Source organism: Nerophis ophidion, linkage group LG06 (genome assembly GCF_033978795.1).
Source record: "Nerophis ophidion isolate RoL-2023_Sa linkage group LG06, RoL_Noph_v1.0, whole genome shotgun sequence".
Taxonomy (NCBI): Eukaryota; Metazoa; Chordata; class Actinopteri; order Syngnathiformes; family Syngnathidae; genus Nerophis; species Nerophis ophidion.
Genome location: NC_084616.1, coordinates 7,592,927 through 7,615,603, shown reverse-complemented (window position 1 = coordinate 7,615,603; position 22,677 = coordinate 7,592,927). Strand labels below are relative to the sequence as shown.

The window sequence follows — 22,677 nt, the reverse complement described above, 5'->3', positions numbered from 1 at the left end:
TTATTCACATGTGAATAACATAAATACAGTCTATTGTACAGCATTATTCACATGTGAATGACATAAATACAGTCTATTATACAGCATTCACATGTGAGTAATATAAATACAGTCTATTATACAGCATTATTCACATGTGAGTAATATAAATACAGTCTATTATACAGCATTATTCACATGTGAATGACATAAATACAGTCTATTATACAGCATTCACATGTGAGTAATATAAATACAGTCTATTATACAGCATTCACATGTGAGTAATATAAATACAGTCTATTATACAGCATTATTCACATGTGAGTAATATAAATACAGTCTATTATACAGCATTATTTACATGTGAGTAATATAAATACAGTCTATTATACAGCATTATTCACATGTGAGTAATGCTGCGTCTTTTCTCAAAATGTTGCATCGATGATGTTTTACACATCATCTTCAACTCACTTTCTGACAGTCTCTTCAGGATGCACCGTTTTCTTTACGTGCCTCCACTTTGACAGCGTCGACTTTGTTGTAGCGGTGTAGCGTGCAAGGACGGGAGTGGAAGAAGTGTCAAAAGATGGCGCTAACTGTTTTAATGACATTCAGTTTTTACTTCATTCAATAACGGAGCAGCATATCCTCATCCGGGGCTCACTAGTTCAACAACAACACCCGAAATGCATCTTGAGAAAAACCGTCCAATCGGAACCCTCTAATTACTAAAGTTCCTTGGGTGAATAATGTAAAGTCACTACACCAGTATATTTTAGTGCTTTCATGTCCAGTTTACTGACCGATATAAGTGAGAACTTTACACTACTTTATATTACAAATGGCAACAGTGGAGGATGAATGTCACATAACAAGAAAATAGAGAAAAAGACGTTTATCGACTACGGTGTTCTCACGGACTACAAAGGCGGACGGGCACAAATTTTCAGGACTTATGCAGATCCCAAATACACTTCAGCAGGTAAGAAAAGTTGCCTTTGCATAATATTTTGAAACAAAACGCCAGATAATATGTCTGCCAATGGGTGCTATTGTGCGGTCCTTATACACACATCATAATATTACTGAGTGTTGAAGCACAGTACGTCCGACTATGGTAGCCGTAATGGCCGACAATCCATCAAGCGGTGCAGCTAAAACATTTTGACAGATTTTTGAGCGCCGTGTGTAATGTTCTTTATTTTCAACGGAACATTTAAAGTTTTGGTGTTGTTTACTGGCATCGTTTTACAGTCTACACATATCTCTTATGTGTGACTGCCATCATATTGCAGTCTACATGTATCTCTTATGTGTGACTGCCATCATATTGCAGTCTACACGTATCTCTTATGTGAGACTGCCATCATATTGCAGCCTACACATATCTCTTATGTGTGACTGCCATCATATTGCAGTCTACACGCATCTCTTATGTGAGACTGCCATCATATTGCAGCCTACACATATCTCTTATGTATGACTGCAATCATATTGCAGTCTACACATATCTCTTATGTGTGACTGCTATCATATTGCAGTCTACACATATCTGTTATGTGTGACTGCCATCATATTGCAGTCTACACATATCTCTTATGTGTGACTGCCATCATATTGCAGTCTACACATATCTCTTATGAGTGACTGCCATCATATTGCAATCTACACATATCTCTTATGTGTGACTGCCATCATATTGCAGTCTACATATATCTCTTATGAGTGACTGCCATCATATTGCAATCTACACATATCTCTTATGTATGACTGCAATCATATTGCAGCCTACACATATCTCTTATGTGTGACTGCCATCATATTGCAGCCTACACATATCTCTTATGTGTGACTGCCATCATATTGCAGTCTACACGTATCTCTTATGTGTGACTGCCATCATATTGCAGCCCACACATATCTCTTATGTATGACTGCAATTATATTGCAGTCTACACATATCTCTTATGAGTGACTGCCATCATATTGCAATCTACACATATATCTTATGTGTGACTGCCATCATATTGCAGTCTACACATATCTCTTATGAGTGACTGCCATCATATTGCAATCTACACATATCTCTTATGTGCGACTGCCATCATATTGCAGTCTACACATATCTCTTATGTGTGACTGCCATCATATTGCAGTCTAAATATATCTCTTATGAGTGACTGCCATCATATTGCAATCTACACATATCTCTTATGTGTGACTGCCATCATATTGCAGTCTACATGTATCTCTTATGTGAGACTGCCATCATATTGCAGGCTACACATATCTCTTATGTGAGACTGCCATCTACTAGTGACACTTATGACACCATGTACCAAATAAAATTGCTTCGAGGTCGGTAAGCACAACCAGAATGAATCCGTACATAAGGGGCACTGTTGATTTTTCAGAAAATGAAAGACTTTTAAGTGCGCCTCATTGCCCGAAAAATAGGGTATGTGTACATTTGTCTCCATGTGCCTCCTCTTGCTCCTCCTAATGGTCCGTGTCCCTGCAGGCTGTCACTGTGCTCTTCTACCTTCTGGCCTTCCTGCTGCTCCTGCAGAAGTTGTGGTCTTACGTGGGCTGCTTCATTTGCACGTAAACAACACACCACGCCAGCAGGGAGACCTCACTGTTGCTCTCACCTCAGGTACACGCCACACGCTTTTATTTTGAAGGGGGAAAAAAAACAAAAAACACCACGCTGATTCACACTCGCCGTCACAATAAGCAATGACTTGAAATAACCTCTTAACTTGACTAAGGCTCTTTTTATATCTGCTTTTATTTTGGAATCAGCACACTCATGCATGTGTGATGTTGCTAACATGTTAGCTTGCACACATTTTTGAAGTGGATTATTTCACATTCTTGCTTGATGTACAGCTTACGTTGTTCAACAGTCTCCTGCCTCATATTTTAGCCTTCACACATTTTCAATGTCTGGACTACAGGCAGGCCAGTCTAGTACCCGCACTCTTTTACTATGAAGCCACGCTGTTGTAACACCTGGCTCGGCGTTGTCTTGCTGAAATAAGCAGGGGCGTCCATGATAACAACATATGTTGCTCCAAAAGCTGTATGTACCTTTCAGCATTAATGGTGCCTTCACAGATGTGTAAGTTAGCCATGCCTTGGCCACTAATACACCCCCATACCATCACACATGCTGCCTACAACACTTTCACCCTAGAACAATCACTAATACACCCCCATACCATCACACATGCTGCCTAGAACACTTTCACCCTAGCACAATCACTAATACACCCCCATACCATCACACATGCTGCCTACAACACTTTCACCCTAGAACAATCACTAATAGACCCCCATACCATCACATATGCTGCCTAGAACACTTTCACCCTAGAACAATCACTAATAAACCCCCATACCATCACACATGCTGCCTACAACACTTTCACCCTAGAACAATCACTAATAGACCCCCATACCATCACATATGCTGCCTAGAACACTTTCACCCTAGAACAATCACTAATACACCCCCATACCATCACACATGCTGCCTAGAACACTTTCACCCTAGAACAATCACTAATAAACCCCCATACCATCACACATGCTGCCTACAACACTTTCACCCTAGAACAATCACTAATACACCCCCATACCATCACACATGCTGACTACAACACTTTCACCCTAGAACAATCACTAATAGACCCCCATACCATCACACATGCTGACTACAACACTTTCACCCTAGTACAATCACTAATACACCCCCATACCATCACACATACTGCCTACAACACTTTCACCCTAGAACAATCACTAATACACCCCCATACCATCACACATGCTGCCTACAACACTTTCACCCTAGAACAATCACTAATACACCCCCATACCATCACACATGCTGACTACAACACTTTCACCCTAGAACAATCACTAATAGACCCCCATACCATCACACATACTGCCTACAACACTTTCACCCTAGAACAATCACTAATACACCCCCATACCATCACACATGCTGCCTAGAACACTTTCACCCTAGAACAATCACTAATACAACCCCATACCATCACACATGCTGACTACAACACTTTCACCCTAGTACAATCACTAATACACCCCCATACCATCACACATACTGCCTACAACACTTTCACCCTAGAACAATCACTAATACACCCCCATACCATCACACATGCTGCCTACAACACTTTCACCCTAGAACAATCACTAATACACCCCCATACCATCACACATGCTGACTACAACACTTTCACCCTAGAACCATCACTAATACACCCCCATACCATCACACATGCTGCCTACAACACTTTCACCCTAGAACAATCACTAATACACCCCCATACCATCACACATACTGCCTACAACACTTTCACCCTAGAACAATCACTAATACACCCCCATACCATCACACATGCTGCCTAGAACACTTTCACCCTAGAACAATCACTAATACACCCCCATACCATCACACATGCTGCCTACAACACTTTCACCCTAGAACAATCACTAATACACCCCCATACCATCACACATGCTGCCTAGAACACTTTCACCCTAGAACAATCACTAATACACCCCCATACCATCACACATGCTGCCTACAACACTTTCACCCTAGAACAATCACTAATACACCCCCATACCATCACACATGCTGCCTACAACACTTTCACCCTAGAACAATCACTAATACACCCCCATACCATCACACATGCTGCCTAGAACACTTTCACCCTAGAACAATCACTAATACACCCCCATACCATCACACATGCTGACTACAACACTTTCACCCTAGAACAATCACTAATACACCCCCATACCATCACACATGCTGCCTAGAACACTTTCACCCTAGAACAATCACTAATACACCCCCATACCATCACACATGCTGCCTAGAACACTTTCACCCTAGAACAATCACTAATACACCCCCATACCATCACACATGCTGACTACAACACTTTCACCCTAGAACAATCACTAATACACCCCCATACCATCACACATGCTGCCTAGAACACTTTCACCCTAGAACAATCACTAATACACCCCCATACCATCACACATGCTGCCTAGAACACTTTCACCCTAGAACAATCACTAATACACCCCCATACCATCACACATGCTGCCTACAACACTTTCACCCTAGAACAGTCCCCATGGTTCTTTTCCTCTTTGGTCCACAGTTTCCAAAAACAACTTGAAATGTGGACTCGTCAGACCACAGAACACTTTTCCACTTTGCATCAGTCTATCTTAGATGAGCTTGAGCCCAGCATAGCGTTTCTGGGTGTTGTTGATAAATGGCTGTGGCTTTGCATAGTAGAATTTTAACTTGCACTTACAGATGAAGCTACAAACTGTAGTTACTGACAGTGGTTTTCTGAAGTGTTCCTGAGCTCATTTGGTGATATCCTTTACACACTGATGTGGATTTTTAATGCAGGGATCCAAGGTGCGTAACATAATGGCTTCCGTGCAGTGTTTTCTCCACATTCTCTGAACCTTTTGATGATATTACAGAGCGTAGATGGGGAAATCCCTAAATTCCTTGTTGAGAAATGTTGTTCTTCAACAATTTGTTCAGGCATTTGTTGACAAAGTGGTGACCCTCGCCCCGTCCTTGTTTGTGAATGAGTGAGCATTTCATGGAAGCTGCTTTTATAGCCAATCATGGCCGCCACCTGTTCCCAATTAGCCTGTTCACCTGTGGCATGTTCCAAATAAGTCTTTGAGGAGCATTTCTCAACTTTCTCACTCTTTTTTGCCACTTGTACCAGCTTTTTTTTAACTAGATTCCTTCCAACTTTGAAATAACTAAAGTGATGCCACAAAGAATCACATTTTATCCATCCATCCATCCATTTTCTACCCCTTATTTCTTTTGGGATCACTGGTGCCTATCTCAGCTACAATTGGGCGGAAGGCAGAGTACACCCTGGACAAGTCGCAACCTCATCGCAGTAATCACATTTTAAAATAAATTAATTACATATTTGAAAAAGTATAAAATTCTAAATTAAATCAATTAATAAAACATTTATCTACACATGTATGTATATTAAATTTTAATAGATGAATGACTCATTTAATAAGGTGAAATACATCACATTTATTTCCTATTGTCCCATTTGACCCTCCGAGGCATGAAAGTGAGGTCACATTTTTGAACACCTGCATGCAGGTGTGAAACATCAAATACAATTCATGTGCTGCCATTCTCAAATCTTTACAAGTGTACAGTTGATAGTTGCACGGTGGAACAGGGGTTAGTGCGCGTGCTTCACAACACGAAGGTCCTGGGTTCAATCCCCGGGTTCGGGATCTTTCTGTGTGGCGTTTGCGTAAGTTCCTTCCGGGTACTCCGGCTTCCTCCCACCTCCAAAGACATGCACCTGGGGATAGGCCCCTCCCACCTCCAAGGACATGTACCAGGGGATAGGCCCCTCCCACCTCCAAAGACATGCACCTGGGGATAGGCCCCTCCCATCTCCAAAGAGATGCACCTGGGAATAAGCCCCTCCCACCTCCAAAGACATGCACCTAGGGATAAGCCCCTCCCACCTCCAAAGACATGCACCTGGCGATAAGCCCCTCCCACCTCCAAAGACATGGACCTGGGGATAGGCCCCTCCCACCTCCAAAGACATGCACCTGGGGATAGGCCCCTCCCACCTCCAAGGACATGCACCAGGGGATAGGCCCCTCCCACCTCCAAAGACATGGACCTGGGGATAGGCCCCTCCCACCTCCAAATACATGCACCTGGGGATAGGCTCCTCCCACCTCCAAAGTCATGCACCTGGGGATAGGCCCCTCCCACCTCCAAACATATACACCTGGGGATAGGCCCCTCCCACTTCCAAAGACATGCACCTGGGGATAGGCCCCTCCCACCTCCAAAGACATGGACCTGGGGATAGGCCCCTCCCACCTCCAAAGACATGCACCTGGGGATAGGCCCCTCCCACCTCCAAAGTCATGCACCTAGGGATAGGCCCCTCCCACCTCAAAGGACATGCACCTGGGGGTAGGCCCCTCCCACCTCCAAAGACATGCACCTGGGGATAGGCCCCTCCCACCTCCAAAGACATGCACCTGGGGATAGGCCCCTCCCACCTCCAAAGAATTGCACCTGGGGATAGGCCCCTCCCACCTCCAAACATATACACCTGGGGATAGGCCCCTCCCACTTCCAAAGACATGCACCTGGGGATAGGCCCCTCCCACCTCCAAAGACATGGACCTGGGGATAGGCCCCTCCCACCTCCAAAGACATGCACCTGGGGATAGGCCCCTCCCACCTCCAAAGTCATGCACCTGGGGATAGGCCCCTCCCACCTCAAAGGACATGCACCTGGGGATAGGCCCCTCCCACCTCCAAAGACATGCACCTGGGGATAGGCCCCTCCCACCTCCAAAGACATGCACCTGGGGATAGGCCCCTCCCACCTCCAAAGACATGCACCCGGGGATAGGTTGATTGGCATCACTAAATGGTCCCTAGTGTGTGAAAATGTTGTCTATCTGTGACGAGGTGCCGACTTGTCCAGGGTGTACTCTGCCTTCCGCTCAAATGCAACCCTCCCGCCACCCCAAAAGGGACAAGCAGTAGGAAATGGCTGGATGGACAGTTAATATAACTGCCATTGCAACATGCATTTGAAGTTTTCTACTTTATTCCCTCCTTCTGAATTGAAAGGTCTTGCTGTGTTTTAACTACAGCCTTGTGGTGAAAACACTCTCCCTGACCACCTGCGGGCACCACAGACTGTGGATGCTTTGAAAAAATAAAAAAGGCTTAAAACCCCCTTCTTTTTAAAAAAGCCTTTTTTATATATATATATGTGTGCTAGTTCTAGCTATTAGGCTGTTCTAGTTTTTTGTTTTTTTTTTACTATTTATTTTACTTGTTGTGGGGCAGCTATTTGTGGATCTAGCGTTGTTTTTTTTTGTTTTTTTAAATGCACTTTGGCACTTTGAGGTTGTTTGCTCAATGTAAAGTGCTTGTACGAATAAAATCTATTATTATTATTAGTTTTGGCATGGTGCAAGTACAGTGACTAACAAAGGAGTACTAATAACCATGAATTGATTAACATGGACCCCGACTTAAACAAGTTGAAAAACTTATTGGGGTGTTACCATTTAGTGGTCAATTGTACGGAATATGTACTAAACTGTGCAATCTACTAATAAAAGTTTCAATCAATCAATAAACTGTGTGTGGAAACACTGACCTGGTCTTCTGCCCCAGAAGGAGGGTGTTGCCCTCGCCGCCTCGTGGAGGCCCGGCGACCCACTTTCAGTTTCTCCTGGCTCAACGAGAAGAAGACTTAGAAGAGGGGAAGAAGACCCGGCGTCGGGTCCAAACCAAGAGTGAGAAAGAAGGTTTTTGTCTGAAGAAGTGCAGAGGAACCTCTCCAACCTTCATGACTGACGCACCTTCATTGTGCATCTTAAAGTTGTGTTTGCCTTTTGTGTGTGTGTGTGTTTGGGGCGACGTCACCACGGAAGGAGAAGCTATGATGTCGAGGTGATGATAACCGTAGAACAGGAAATGAGTCTCATGATGATGTAGTAAAGTGCATCATTTTGTTGAGTCGCGGCCTTATTCCAAAATGGAATAATTCCATTTTGTCCTCAAAATTCTACAAACAATACCCCATCATGATGAGGTGCAAAGGTTTTCTTAAATAGATAAATAGATAGTACTTTATTTATTCCGTCAGGAGAGTTCCTTCAGGAAAATTTAAATTTTCAGCACAATCCCATTCAAGTTTAGACAAACATTACAGGGGGACAGAACAGGATCACTGACGGGTCTGCCGGCTTCCAGCGCCCCTTACAAAAAAAGATGAGATACAGGTAAACAAGGAGGGGGGATGGGAGAAAAAAATAGAAGATTAAAATAAAATTAAAAAATCGGTCTTAGCCTGGGCCCTGGACAGGGGGTGCAGACTGAGGCCAAGGGAAAAAAAACAACTCATAGCCATGGTACATAAGAGGGAAACATCAAAGAACACAGAGGACATTAAAGCAGCAGATACAACCAGACACTTCTCAATCAATCAATCAATGTTTATTTATATAGCCCCAAATCACAAATGTCTCAAAGGACTGCACAAATCATTACGACTACAACATCCTCGGAAGAACCCACAAAAGGGCAAGGAAAACTCACACCCAGTGGGCAGGGAGAATTCACATTCAGTGGGACGCCAGTGACAATGCTGACTATGAGAAACCTTGGAGAGGACCTCAGATGTGGGCAACCCCCCCCCTCTAGGGGACCGAAAGCAATGGATGTCGAGCGGGTCTAACATGATACTGTGAAAGTTCAATCCATAGTGGCTCCAAGACAGCAGTGAAAGTCCCGTCCACAGGAAACCATCTCAAGCGGATCAGCAGCGTAGAGATGTCCCCAACCGATACAGGCGAGCGGTCCATCCTGGGTCCCGACGAGCGGTCCATCCTGGGTCTCGACTCTGGACAGCCAGTACTTCATCCATGGTCATCGGACCGGACCCCCTCCACAAGGGAGGGGGGGACATAGGAGAAAGAAAAGAAGCGGCAGATCAACTGGTCTAAAAAGGAGGTCTATTTAAAGGCTAGAGTATACAGATGAGTTTTAAGATGAGACTTAAATGCTTCTACTGAGGTAGCATCTCGAACTGTTACCGGGAGGGCATTCCAGAGTACTGGAGCCCGAACGGAAAACGCTCTATAGCCCGCAGACTTTTCTACATACAGCTATGAATAAATAGTAAAAAAAAACATATCCACTGTGGTGGCCTCTGCGGTGTTCCACGCCATCGTCCGCTGGGGTGGAGGGAGCATGGCCAGAGACCGGAGCGGACCCAACAAAGCAACCAAGACAGCCGACTCCACTTTCGGTCAGTGTCCAATCCGCATGGATAAGCGAGGATACGTCCAAGGTGACTGAGGTGTCCGACACCTGCTCACAAAGAAATGAGCAAAATTAATACAAATGAACAAAAAATTTTTTGTATGTATTCACAGCATTTTCTATGTCCTGGCTGCTCAGTTAAACATGGCCAAAGTGCCAAAAACCCAACATCCATGATGAATGTTGCAGTATGTGCTCCGTGTTTGTGTAAATGGAGATATCTGACTGCCGCAAAGTGAACTTTATCATTTTTGATGTCTTAATGTTCTTCTTTTGACACGTGTGTGACACTCAGTGATGAAATGTGACTTCAGATATTGCTGCTGCACTTAATAAAGTTTTTATGATGGCCACACCTTGAACCCCGGCACAATTTCCAGTTTGTTCACCATGGAATAGATCGACATTCCTTTTCAAACAGGCCTGTCTAAACTTTTCTCGCACTGAAAAGGGAAAGCATGCGGTTCTAGGCGGGCACGTATGAGGGTCAGAACCATGCTGATCCAGCACTATTTTTCTGGGCTGATACAGGAGCAACATTGCTGCCTTCTTCGTAGAATTAGGTTGGTAGTGGGCCTGACTTACTAAGATCCAAATAGCACACGCTGAACAGTGTGAGCAATGTATGAAATATTTATATGTGGTTTATATATAATTATATGTGGTTATGATATATATATATATACGCTCTCCCTGACCACCTGAAGGTACCTCAGACTGTGGATGTTTTTAAAAAAGGCTTAAAAACCCATCTTTAAAAAAAAAAGCCTTTTTATAGTCATGCATGCTGGTTCTAGCTATTGGGCTGTTTCTAGTTTTATATTTTATTTATTTTTATCATCTTTTTATTATTATTATTATTAGGATTACTATTTTTTTTACACTGGGGCACTTTGAGGTTAAAGTGTTTTTTTTTTTTACAAATAAAATTTATAATCTATTATTATATTTATATGTGGTTATAGTGTGTGTATATATATATATATATATTATCATTCTGTTTTGCACACTCTTGGAGTCAACGTGTACATAGTGTCATGTACATAGCGTCAACACGCTTTATTTTGAAATCCGTTATCGGATGTCCGTGACCTAGTGTTTATGCAGCAATTAAAAGTCTTTTTTTTTTTTTAAATAAACCTTTATTTATAAATTAAATGCAAAAACAGTACAAAGCAGCGCCAGGAGGTTGTAAGTTCAAAGTAACTACAATAGAATACAATATATATATATATATATATATATATATATATGTATATATATATATATATACATAATAAAAAAAGTGCAAACTCATAGGCTCACTCAATTGCAGTAAATAATTTAAATTTGGAAGACAGCATCATCGTTTTCACATCTTTTTGCTTGTTAGAGGTAGAGAGTGTTTTAATGTAAAGTTCTAAAAAAAAATTTAATGGCACAAAAACAGGTCAAGTATTGAGAAACTTACATTTATGAATATAAAACTTAGTCAATAGTATAATGAGGTTGCAAAGGTAAATTGCATTTTTTATTTTTTTTCATACAGTGTTAATCCAAAAACTACATATTTTTAAAACAAAGCACAAATTTGTCTTGAATATTGTCCAGGATGAGGCAATGAACAGTCTTGAATGTTAGTAACTCACCGTGGAAGCGTCCATCCATCCATCCATCCATCATCTTCCGCTTATCCGAGGTCGGGTCGCGGGGGCAGCAGCCTAAGAAGGGAAGCCCAGACTTCCCTATCTCCAGCCACTTCGTCTAGCTCTTCCCGGGGGATCCCGAGGCGTTCCCAGGCCAGCCGGGAGACATAGTCTTCCCAACGTGTCCTGGGTCTTCCCCGTGGCCTCCTACCAGCTGGACGTGCCCTAAACACCTCCCTAGGGAGGCGTTCGGGTGGCATCCTGACCAGATGCCCGAACCACCTCATCTGGCTCCTCTCGATGTGGAGGAGCAGCGGCTTTACGTTGAGCTCCTCCCGGATGGCAGAGCTTCTCACCCTATCTCTAAGGCAGAGACCCAAACTCATTTGGGCCGCTTGTACCCGTGATCTTATCCTTTCGGTCATGACCCAAAGCTCATGAGCATAGGTGAGGATGGGAACGTAGATCGACCGGTAAATTGAGAGCTTTGCCTTCCGGCTCAGCTCCTTCTTCACCACAACGGATCGATACAACGTCCGCATTACTGAAGACGCCGCACCGATCCGCCTGTCGATCTCACGATCCACTCTTCCCCCACTCGTGAACAAGACTCCTAGGTACTAGAACTCCTCCACTTGGGGCAGGGTCTCCTCCCCAACCCGGAGATGGCACTCCACCCTTTTCCGGGCGAGAACCATGGACGCTTTATTTTGAAATCTGTAACCGGATGTCCGTGGGCTAGTGTTTATGTGGCAATGAAAAGTCTTGTATGTTAGCAAATCACCGAGGAAGCGTCCACACACTTTATTTTCAAGTTTTTAACCGGATGTCCATGGGCTAGTCTTTATGTAGCAATAAAAAGTATTGTACGTTAGTAAGTCACAGTGGAAGCGTCAACACGCTTTATTTTGAAATCTGTAACCGGATGTCCGCGGGCTGGTGTTTAGCGCTTCACCAGGGTGGCTTTTAGCTGAGCTGGCTGTGGGGGACTTCCTCAGTCTACTAGCAGATCTTTCCTGCTCCTCCTCCTGCTCCTCCCAGGAGGAACAAGCAGCCTACTTCGACAACACTACGACTTCCATCTTTTTGTTTTAGGTCGACATCATGGATCCCGCCGGCCAAGGTAACAGTTGGCGTGAGCTAGCTTGGAACCAACATTAGCATCGGATAGGCGCGACTTGTGTGTGTGTTTGTGTTATTGTTAGTGTGTGCGTGTGTTAATGTGTGTGTGTGTTAATGTGTGTGTGTGTTAATGTGTGTGTTTGTGATAGTGTGTGTGTGTTAGTTAGTGAGTGTGTGTTCGTGTGTGTGTTGGTGTGTTAGTGTGTGTGTGTGTGTTAGTTGACCAGGCCCAATGCTACATGCTACATGCTACTATCGCTGCTAATGTTTACAACTCCACTAGTTTGACTTTTGCCAAAACTTTAACCGCAACTCGCTCTCTTCTCCCCTCATTTACGTGTAACCGCGTGTGCCTCGTATTGAAATGAACCCAGACGACGTCCTAGTCAAATGTGACATTTGTGAAGTCCAACTTTATTGAACATTTGGGAAGCAAATTTCCCGACGGACTTGTTGAGTGTTGACAGCTGACACGGAAAGCCGGGGTGACGTCACATCCGGGTTACGGCACAGTACTGCTCATAAACATGTACGCAGCATGGAGCGCTACTGACGAGACGCGTGGCCGCCATCTTGGAGTGGTGATAGGGCTGGGCCATATTGGCTTTTATTAAATAAAGGCCTACTGAAATGAGATGTTCTTATTTAAACGGGGATAGCAGGTCCATTCTATGTGTCATACTTGATCATTTCGCGATATTGCCATATTTTTGCTGAAAGGATTTAGTAGAACCTAGGACTGCAGGAACTTGTGTTTGATCCAGGCTCGGGATCTTTCTGTGTGGAGTTTGCATGTTCTCCCCGTGAATGCGTGGGTTTGGCTTCCTCCCACTTCCAAAGACATGCACCTGGGGATAGGTTGATTGGCAACACTAAATTGGCCCTAGTGTGTGAATGTTGTCTGTCTATCTGTGTTGGCCCTGGGATGAGGTGGCGACTTGTCCAGGGTGTACCCTGCCTTCCGCCCGATTGTAGCTGAGATAGGCGCCAGCGCCCCCCGCGACCCCAAAAGGGAATAAGCGGAGGAAAATGGGTGGATGGATGGATTTAGTAGAGAACATCAACGATAAAGTTTACAACTTTTGGTCGCTAATTAAAAAGCCTTGCCTGTACCGGAATTAGCAGACAATGTGCGCGTGACGTCACGGGTTGTGGAGTTCCTCACATCTTCACAATGTTTACAATCATGGCCACCAGCAGCAAGAGCTGTTCGGACCAAAAAAGCAACAATTTCCCCATTAATTTGAGCGAGGATGAAAGATTCGTGGATGAGGAAATTTATAGGGAAGGACTAGGAAAAAAAAAAAAAAGGCAATTGCAGTGAGAGAGATTCAGATGTTTTTAGACACATTTACTAGGACAGGGGCGCTCACACTTTTTCTGCAGGTGAGCTACTTTTCAATTGACCAAGTCGAGGAGATCTACCTCATTCCTATTTATAATTTATATTTATTTATTTATGAAAAAGACATTTTTGTTAACAAGTTAATGGTGTTTAATGATAATACAAGCATGTTTAACACACATAGATTCCTTTCTTTCATGAAGACAAGAATATAAGTTGGTGTATTACCTGATTCTGATGACTTGCATTGACTGGAATTAGACAGTGGTGCTGATAACGTCCGCATTTTCTGTCCAATATCACATGAAAGTGGTTGGATTTGGCATCTCATTTGTCCAACTTGCATACTCGTTTTTAAACACTTTGTTATGAGAGTAGCATATGTGTGTGGCCCTTTAATGTCTGGCAGCAGGTGAGTGACGTCAGTGAGTGTGCGGGTGGGCAAGCAAGTGAGAAAGCGGTCGCTGAGGGCGGGGGAGAAATACATTGGCATCAAACTCCGTAGCTTGCTAGCTTTCTGAGACTCTTATTTTGTTAGCACAGGCAGGATGAAACAGGTATTTTATGGTGAAGACAGGAACTGTGCAGTCGGTCTTTAGAGTTTTGACAGTAGGTACGAAGTCTCTAGAAATAAAATGTGTTTCTCTGCGTCCGCCCCGTTAGTGATTTTTTTCTTAAATATGAGCTCGCAGCAGCCAGCGTCATCTCACAAGATCCTCGGGTGCCGAGAATGTCAAACAACTGACGAAAGTGAAGTCTTGGTATGATTGATGATTGCTCATTTTTATGTCTATTTTTTAATGCCTGGTTTGAGATCGACTGACACACCCTCCGAGATTGACTAGTCGATCGCGATCGACGTAATGGGCACCCCTGTACTAGGATATTTCTGGGAAATCCCTTATCTGTCTATTGTGTTGCTAGTGTTTTAGTGAGTTAAATAGTACCTGATAGTTGAAGGGGTGTGGCCACAGGTGTGTTGACGGGTGTGTTGAGGGTAGTCACCAAGCTGCAGCAGGACAGAAGCTCCGCTGAGCTCCGGTAAGAGGCGACAACTTTCCACAATTTTCTCACCGAAAACTGCCGGTTGACATGTAGTCGGGATCCGTGTTCGCTTGACCGCTCTGATCCATAGTAAAGCTTCATCTCCGGGAATTTTAAACAAGGAAACACCGTGTGTTTGTGTGGCTAAAGGCTTAAAGCTTCCCACCTCCGTCTTTCTACTTTGACTTCTCCATTATTGATTGAACAACTTGCAAAAGTTTCAGCAATACAAATGTCCAAAATACTGTGTAATTGCGCGATGAAAAGAGACGACTTTTAGCCGTGTGTTGTGCTGGGCTAATATGTCCCCTCCAACCAATAACGTCGTCATAAGCGTCATCATTCCGCGACGTTTTCAACAGGAAACTCCGCGGGAAATTTAAAATTGTAATTTAGTAAACTAAACCGGCCGTATTGGCACGTGTTGCGATGTTAATATTTCATCATTGATATATAAACTATCAGACTGCGTGGTCGCTAGTAGTGGCTTTCAGTAGGCCTTTAAACTTTCATGCAGAGAGGCTAATCACAACTAAGTCAATTGACCAAAAGTGTATTTATTAAATACTCGTCATTCTCTCACGGGTGACGTTTTAAATGAAAGAAAACAAATTAGTAGTGCTGCTACCTTTTGTAGTAACACTTCTGCTGCATACTTTGTATATTGCTGTTGTCTGCTGAATATCTTCCCACTTGAAGCCAAACCACCACCAGATGATGGATCCCTTGCTCTTTATTTTGGGCATTAATTGTTCTTCCTCCATTTGTGATCAATTTCGCACCTACTCTCTCTTGTATTGTCACAAGCTCCGCTCCGCTCTGCTTGCACGACCTGCCCCAGCTAATGTTAGCCATGCTGCTACCTCTCTGCTCAGCGAGAACGTATGACGCTAGACGCGCGACGGTATGTGACGTATGTCAGAAGGCGGGCTTGTTTTACGTCTCTGTGAGAAGAAGTGAGAAACGCCAGTAATGTAATGCCCGCAGCTAAAAGCAACTGTGTGAGAACATATAATCGAATATTACGATATAGTCATTTTCTATATCGCACAGGGACAAACCTGCGATATATCGTTTATATCGATGCATCGCCCAGCCCTAAGTGGTGATCCGCTCCACTCAGTGCAATTAATTTGGCAGGAGCGCATTCCATTCATCTTACTTCAATCAATCAATCAATGTTTACTTATATAGCCCTAAATCACTAGTGTCTCAAAGGGCTGCACAAACCACCACGACATCCTCGGTAGGCCCAGATAAGTGGGACGTCGGTGACAATGATGACTATGAGAACCTTAGAGAGGAGGAAAGCAATGGATGTCGAGCGGGTCTAACATGATACTGTGAAAGTTCAGTCCACAATGGATCCAACACAGTCGCGAGAGTCCAGTCCAAAGCGGATCCAACACAGCAGCGAGAGTCCCGTTCACAGCGGAGCCAGCAGGAAACCATCCCAAGCGGAGGCGGATCAGCATCGCAGAGATGTCCCCAGCCGATACACAGGCAAGCAGTACATGGCCACCGGATCGGACCAGACCCCCTCCACAAGGGAGAGTGGGACATAGAAGAAAAAGAAAAGAAACGGCAGATCAACTGGTCTAAAAAGGGAGTCTATTTAAAGGCTAGAGTATACAAATGAGTTTTAAGGTGAGACTTAAATGCTTCTACTGAGGTGGCATCTCGAACTGTTACCGGGAAGTCATTCCAGAGTACTGGAGCCCGAACGGAAAACGCTCTATAGCCCGCAGACTTTTTTTGGGCTTTGGGAATCACTAACAAGCCGGAGTCCTTTGAACGCAGATTTCTTGCCGGGACATATGGTGCAATACAATCGGCAAGATAGGATGGAGCTAGACCGTGTAGTATTTTATACGTAAGTAGTAAAACCTTAAAGTCACATCTTAAGTGCACAGGAAGCCAGTGCAGGTGAGCCAGTACAGGCGTAATGTGATCAAACTTTCTTGTTCTTGTCAAAAGTCTAGCAGCCGCATTTTGTACCAACTGTAATCTTTTAATGCTAGACATGGGGAGACCCGAAAATAATACGTTACAGTAATCGAGGCGAGACGTAACAAACGCATGGATAATGATCTCAGCGTCTTTAGTGGACAGAATGGAGCGAATTTTAGCGATATTACGGAGATGAAAGAAGGCCGTTTTAGTAACGCTTTTAATGTGTGCCTCAAAGGAGAGAGTTGGGTCGAAGATAATACCCAGATTCTTTACCGTGTCGCCTTGTTTAATTGTTTGGTTGTCAAATGTTAGAGTTGTATTATTAAATAGAGTTCGGTGTCTAGCAGGACCGATAATCAGCATTTCCGTTTTTTTTTGGCGTTGAGTTGCAAAAAGTTAGCGGACATCCATTGTTTAATTTCATTAAGACACGCCTCCAGCTGACTACAATCCGGCGTGTTGGTCAGCTTTAGGGGCATGTAGAGTTGGGTGTCATCAGCATAACAGTGAAAACTAATACCGTATTTGCATATGATGTCACCTAGCGGCAGCATGTAGATGCTGAAGAGTGCAGGGCCAAGGACCGAACCCTGGGGAACTCCACACGTTACCTTAACGTAGTCCGAGGTCACATTGTTATGGGAGACACACTGCATCCTATCAGTAAGATAAGAGTTAAACCAAGACAGGGCTAAGTCTGACATACCAATTCGTGTTTTGATACGTTCTAATAAAATATTATGATCGACGGTATCGAAAGCAGCTTGACTGAATACCACTCATTTTCATCTGCTTTTTTTGTCATACGTGTAGCTATGATAAAGGACACATGTTTTAATATTCATAGTTTGCTTAACAGTAATAGACTTCGACAAACTTTAACGGTCCACAAGGGAAATTGTTCCACACAGTAGCTCAGTTACAATGGTGGAAAGTGTAAGGATGGAAAGGACAATGCAGGATCCCCAGGGATCCATCTTGGGGCCTCTCCTTTTTATCCAATACATAAATGATTTTGTAAACTCCTCCGAAACTTTTCATAAAATAATTTTTGCTGACGATACAAATTTGTTTACCTCACACAGGAGCCTACACGATCTACAAGTAACTGTCAATTCAGAGCTTGTGAAAGTGGATTCCTGGTTCAAATGCAATAAGCTCTCACCTAATGTAAATAAAACAAATGTTATTGTATTTCGTTCTAATAAAAACCGGACAAATACTGAGCACTGCCATATAAACATCAATGGGCAGGAAATACAGAGAGTGTACTCCACAAAATTCCTGGGGGTCATCATTGATGAATACCTCAATTTCAAATGTCACATTAGCCATCTGTTAAACAAATTATCCAAATATGTTGGCCTGTTCTTTCACCTTTGTCAATATCTTCCTCTTTATGCTCTACTTACCCTATATACAACTCTCTTTGAAGTACATCTAAACTACTGTAATATCATCTGGTGTAACACCTTCCCTAGCTACCTTCACAAACTAGAATCTATGAAAAAAAAAATCATACGGGCCCTGTCATGGTCCAAGTTCAATTCCCCCACTCGACATCTATTCCATAAATATCATCTCTTAAGACTGACAGAGTTCAATATTTATCAAAATGCGTGTTTAACCTATCAAGTCATTTACAGGCTGAATCTTAGGCTCTGTAGCTTGGTTCCTATCTACCATCCCCAGCATGCCCACAACACTCAGAACTTAGATCTGATAACAGGCAAACATGGTTTACTGGCTTGTACCGCTCGAAGTGTTGTATGCAGGCCACCAAAGATTTGGAACCAGCTTAATGAGAGCCTCAAGATGCTGTATCCATTCTCCAACTTCAAAAAGAAACTGAAAACTTACCTAATAACCTATATTTAATGCCTCATGTGTGGTAGACTACCGTTGGGTTTTGCATGGTTGAATGAATGTATGTATATATGTTTATGCTTGCTTTAGTACTATTTTCTTGTGTTTATTATATAGCGTTGTTGTTGTTGTTGTGCTTGCTACCATGTTTCATCTTTCCATGTACATACTGTCCTCTGGACCCCCTGTCAAAAGCTTCTTCTAGCTTATTTGGGGGACCCTATCACGTACCAACATCTTTAAATGATGATATTCACTATTATTGTAATTGTTATATGGTATTGTGAAGAAACTTGTGAAACTAAGGTATAAATAGACTAAATATAGCGATGTAAAAATGTAACATATGCACGTAATATTTACATAATCTATGTACAGTATATTATATATGCAGATATATAAAATGTTATGTCTATATCATATATACAGTGTATAGCAATTACCATGTACAATATTACAGTATATGTGACAGCTGTATATGTGACAGGTGTCAGGTAATAGCCAGATATCATCTATTGCTGTATGGCAAGTGATTATACAGCTGGATGGAGGAGTTCTTGAATTGAACACTGTGGGACCGAAGTATGAACTCCGCTGTCCCTCAATTGTCTGCTGGTTAGGGTGGGCAGGATTGTCCATGATGGCCAGCAGTTTGTCCTCTGTCCCTTACTGACACAAACGCCTCCAACTGCGTGCCAATAGTTTGGCCGGCTTTCCGGATCAGTTTGTCAATCCGGTTTGCTAATAGAATATTCTTAAATGCTAGAAGTGACCAGATGTCCCAGATCAAAACTGGGAATGTAATCTCAGAGAAGGGGGAAAAACGGTCAGCTATTTTTAAGTTGAAGAAACAATATGATTAGGTTATTTACGGGGACGGCATGGCGAGGTTGGGAGAATGGCTGTGCCAGCAACCTGAGGGTTCCTGGTTCAATCCCCACCTTCTATCATCCTAGTCCCGTCCGTTGTGTCCTTGAGCAAGACACTTCACCCTTGCTCCTGATGGGGCCTGGTTAGCGCCTTGCATAGCAGCTCCCGCCATCAGTGTGTGAATGTGGAAATAGTGTCAAAGCGCTTTGAGTACTTTAAGAAGGTCGAAAAGTGCTATATGGGTATAACCCAGTGGTTCTTAACCTGGGTTCGATCGAACCCTAGGGGTTCGGTGAGTCGGCCTCAGGGGTACGGCGGAGGTCAAAACACACCCGATTCATCGTGTCAATAAAAACTTCTACCTATCGACGTATTACGGATATGGCAACAGCAGAAGTCAGACTGATTTGCAGGTGTGTAATTTGTTGTGAGTTTGTTCTTTGAACAAGGTGATGTTCATGCACGGTTCATTTTGTGACCAGTAAAAAAACATGGTAGCACTTAAGTATGGGGGACATATTCACCATTAATTAGTTGCTGATTAACATGCAAATTAGTAACATATTGGCTCTTAACTAGTCATTATTAAGTACTTATTAATGCCTTATTCGGCATGGCCTCAGTATAACCCTAACCCTCTAACCCAGGGGCGCTCACACTTTTTTTGCAGGCGAGCTACTTTTCAATTGACCAAGTCGAGGGGATCTACCTCACTCCTATTTATAATTTATATTTATTTATTTATGAAAGAGACATTTTTGTTAACAAGCTAATGGTGTTTAATGATAATACAAGCATGTTTAACACACATAGATTCCTTTCTTTCATGAAGACAAGAATATAAGTTGGTGTATTACCTGATTCTGATGACTTGCATTGATTGGAATTAGACAGTGGTGCTGATAACGTCCGCATTTTCAAATGGAGGAAAAAAAAAAGTCCTCCTTTCTGTCCAATACCACATGAAAGTGGTTGGATTTGGCATCTCATTTGTCCAACTTGCATACTCGTTTTTAAACACTTTGTTATGAGAGTAGCATACGTGTGTGGCCCTTTAATGTCTGGCAGCAGGTGAGTGACGTCAGTGAGAGTGCGGGTGGGCAAGCAAATGAGAAAGCGGTCGCTGAGGGCATCAAACTCCGTAGCTTGCTAGCTTGTGCACGCTAGCTTTCTGAGACTCTTATTTTGTTAGCACAGGCAGGATGAAACAGGTCTTTTATGGTGAAGACAGGAACTGTGCAGTCGGTCTTTAGAGTTTTGACAGTAGGTACGGAGTCTCTAGAAATAAAATGTCTTTCTCTGCGTCCGCCCTGTTAGTGATTTTTTTCTTAAATATGAGCTCGCAGCAGCCAGCGTCATCTCACAAGATCCTCAGGTGCCGAGAATGTCGAACAACTGACGAAAGTGAAGTCTTGGTATGATTGATGAGTGCTCATTTTTATGTCTATTTTTTAATGCCTGGCTTGAGATCGACTGACACACCCTCCGATATCGACCAGTCGATCGCGATCGACGTAATGGGCACCCCTGCTCTAACCGTAACCCTTACCAAATAACTTCAAATGAAGTCTTTGTTACTTAGAATATGTTCCCCTAGTGTCCAACAACCTCTAAATTAAGTCTTTGTTACTTAGAATAGGTTCTCCATACAAAAGTGTTACCAAAAACACATAACTTTGTCTTGGATTTGAAAAAAAAAAATAAACATTTTATTTTTCACTAAGAAGGGTTCTGTGAATGTGCATATGAAACTAACGGAATTCGGTACCTCCAACAAGGTTAAGAACCACTGGTATAACCCATTTACCATATATACATGCCTATATCCTACATAGGTTTAAAGTACACCATTGAATATCTTAGTTGCTCAAACAGAAATATGTTTACATTAGTTTAGATCGGGGAAAGATATTAATGTCTCTTGTTTTTATGTAGCATCTCCAGTAAATGGCAAGTGTCACTAGTCTGTGAGTTCATCCAAGTGTTACCAATCATCATCTTTAAGATCATTTTAATTTAAAACGGTAATATTTACCAGGGTTCATCATTGTACTGTTTATCATTACATCCCTACTGTCTTATCTCATCAAGCAGATATCAACCTCAACTCGCCCAACAAGGGTCTGCCCGTGGACAATTCCACCGGCCTGTCGGACGTCCCGGTGGATGGAGCTCCGGGGAACCCGGCCAACCCCCTCCCGCCGGGCCTGACCGAGGAGGAGGCCGAGGAGCTCCGCGTCGAGCTGGGCAAGGTGAAGCCGAATTGTCACGTAGAAGCGACGGCCGCTCCCTCTAATGTTCTCTGCCATGTTCCAGGTGGAGGAGGAGATCGGCACGCTGCGCCAGGTCCTGTCAGCCAAAGAGAGACACGCCGCAGAGCTCAAGAGGAAGCTGGGCCTCAGCCCGCTCACCGAACTCAAGCAGAACTTCACCAAGAGCTGGCAGGACGTGCAGACGTCCAACGCGTACGTATTCTTGTGCAGACGTCACGTCGTAGTGGCGGACAAAGCACGGCCCTTTTTGGAAGCGTGCGTGATGCCACGCTGTAGAACTCCACTGTTGGCCTCCAGGCTAGGCTAAGTGAGCTAGCGCTATGCCAGAATGAGACATGCAAAGAGCTTCATTTTATTAGGAAATATAGTCAAATCAACATTGCCTGACTTTTTTGTTGAATATTTAAACTGTTAGCTGAATATTTGTACTTCTATGATGATCTAAAGGCTCATGAAGTTCAAGAGCTTGTGACACAAGACTTGTTTTTTTCCAAAGCGGTTAGAACACGACTGCACAAATTCTAGAAAAAGGTTGCTTTAAAAGTCTTACGCTGCGTCTCAACTCAAATACTTCCGTCAGTACACTTGAGTAAGTACACTGTGTACCTCTACATGTACGATCCTAATTACAATACATTTGTTAGCGAGACTAGT

The 22,677-nt window shown here is 43.3% G+C and overlaps 2 protein-coding genes across 17 annotated transcripts in view; both read left to right on the top strand.

Annotated features, from left to right (window-relative positions):
• LOC133554140 (tripartite motif-containing protein 54-like) overlaps positions 1–10,287 on the top strand; it is a 30,873-nt gene extending 20,586 nt beyond the window's left edge. For 3 of the 4 annotated variants that reach the window (XM_061902570.1, XM_061902568.1, XM_061902571.1), the window contains 2 exons: positions 2,507–2,641; positions 8,273–10,287. In XM_061902570.1, coding sequence (XP_061758554.1) covers positions 2,507–2,593 — 87 coding nt within the window. In that variant the 3' untranslated portion in view covers positions 2,594–2,641; positions 8,273–10,287. The remainder of the gene's footprint in view (positions 1–2,506; positions 2,642–8,272) is intronic. The other variant, XM_061902569.1, reaches the window with a different exon arrangement.
• A 2,189-nt stretch (positions 10,288–12,476) lies between these two features.
• tpd52l2b (tpd52 like 2b) overlaps positions 12,477–22,677 on the top strand; it is a 33,110-nt gene continuing 22,909 nt past the window's right edge. For 4 of the 13 annotated variants that reach the window (XM_061902566.1, XM_061902563.1, XM_061902561.1 and 1 more), the window contains exons 1-3: positions 12,479–12,673; positions 21,845–22,002; positions 22,067–22,215. In XM_061902566.1, coding sequence (XP_061758550.1) covers positions 12,655–12,673; positions 21,845–22,002; positions 22,067–22,215 — 326 coding nt within the window. In that variant the 5' untranslated portion in view covers positions 12,479–12,654. Of the gene's footprint in view, positions 12,674–21,841; positions 22,003–22,066; positions 22,216–22,677 lie in introns of all 13 variants that reach the window. The other 9 variants (XM_061902560.1, XM_061902558.1, XM_061902567.1 and 6 more) reach the window with 5 other exon arrangements.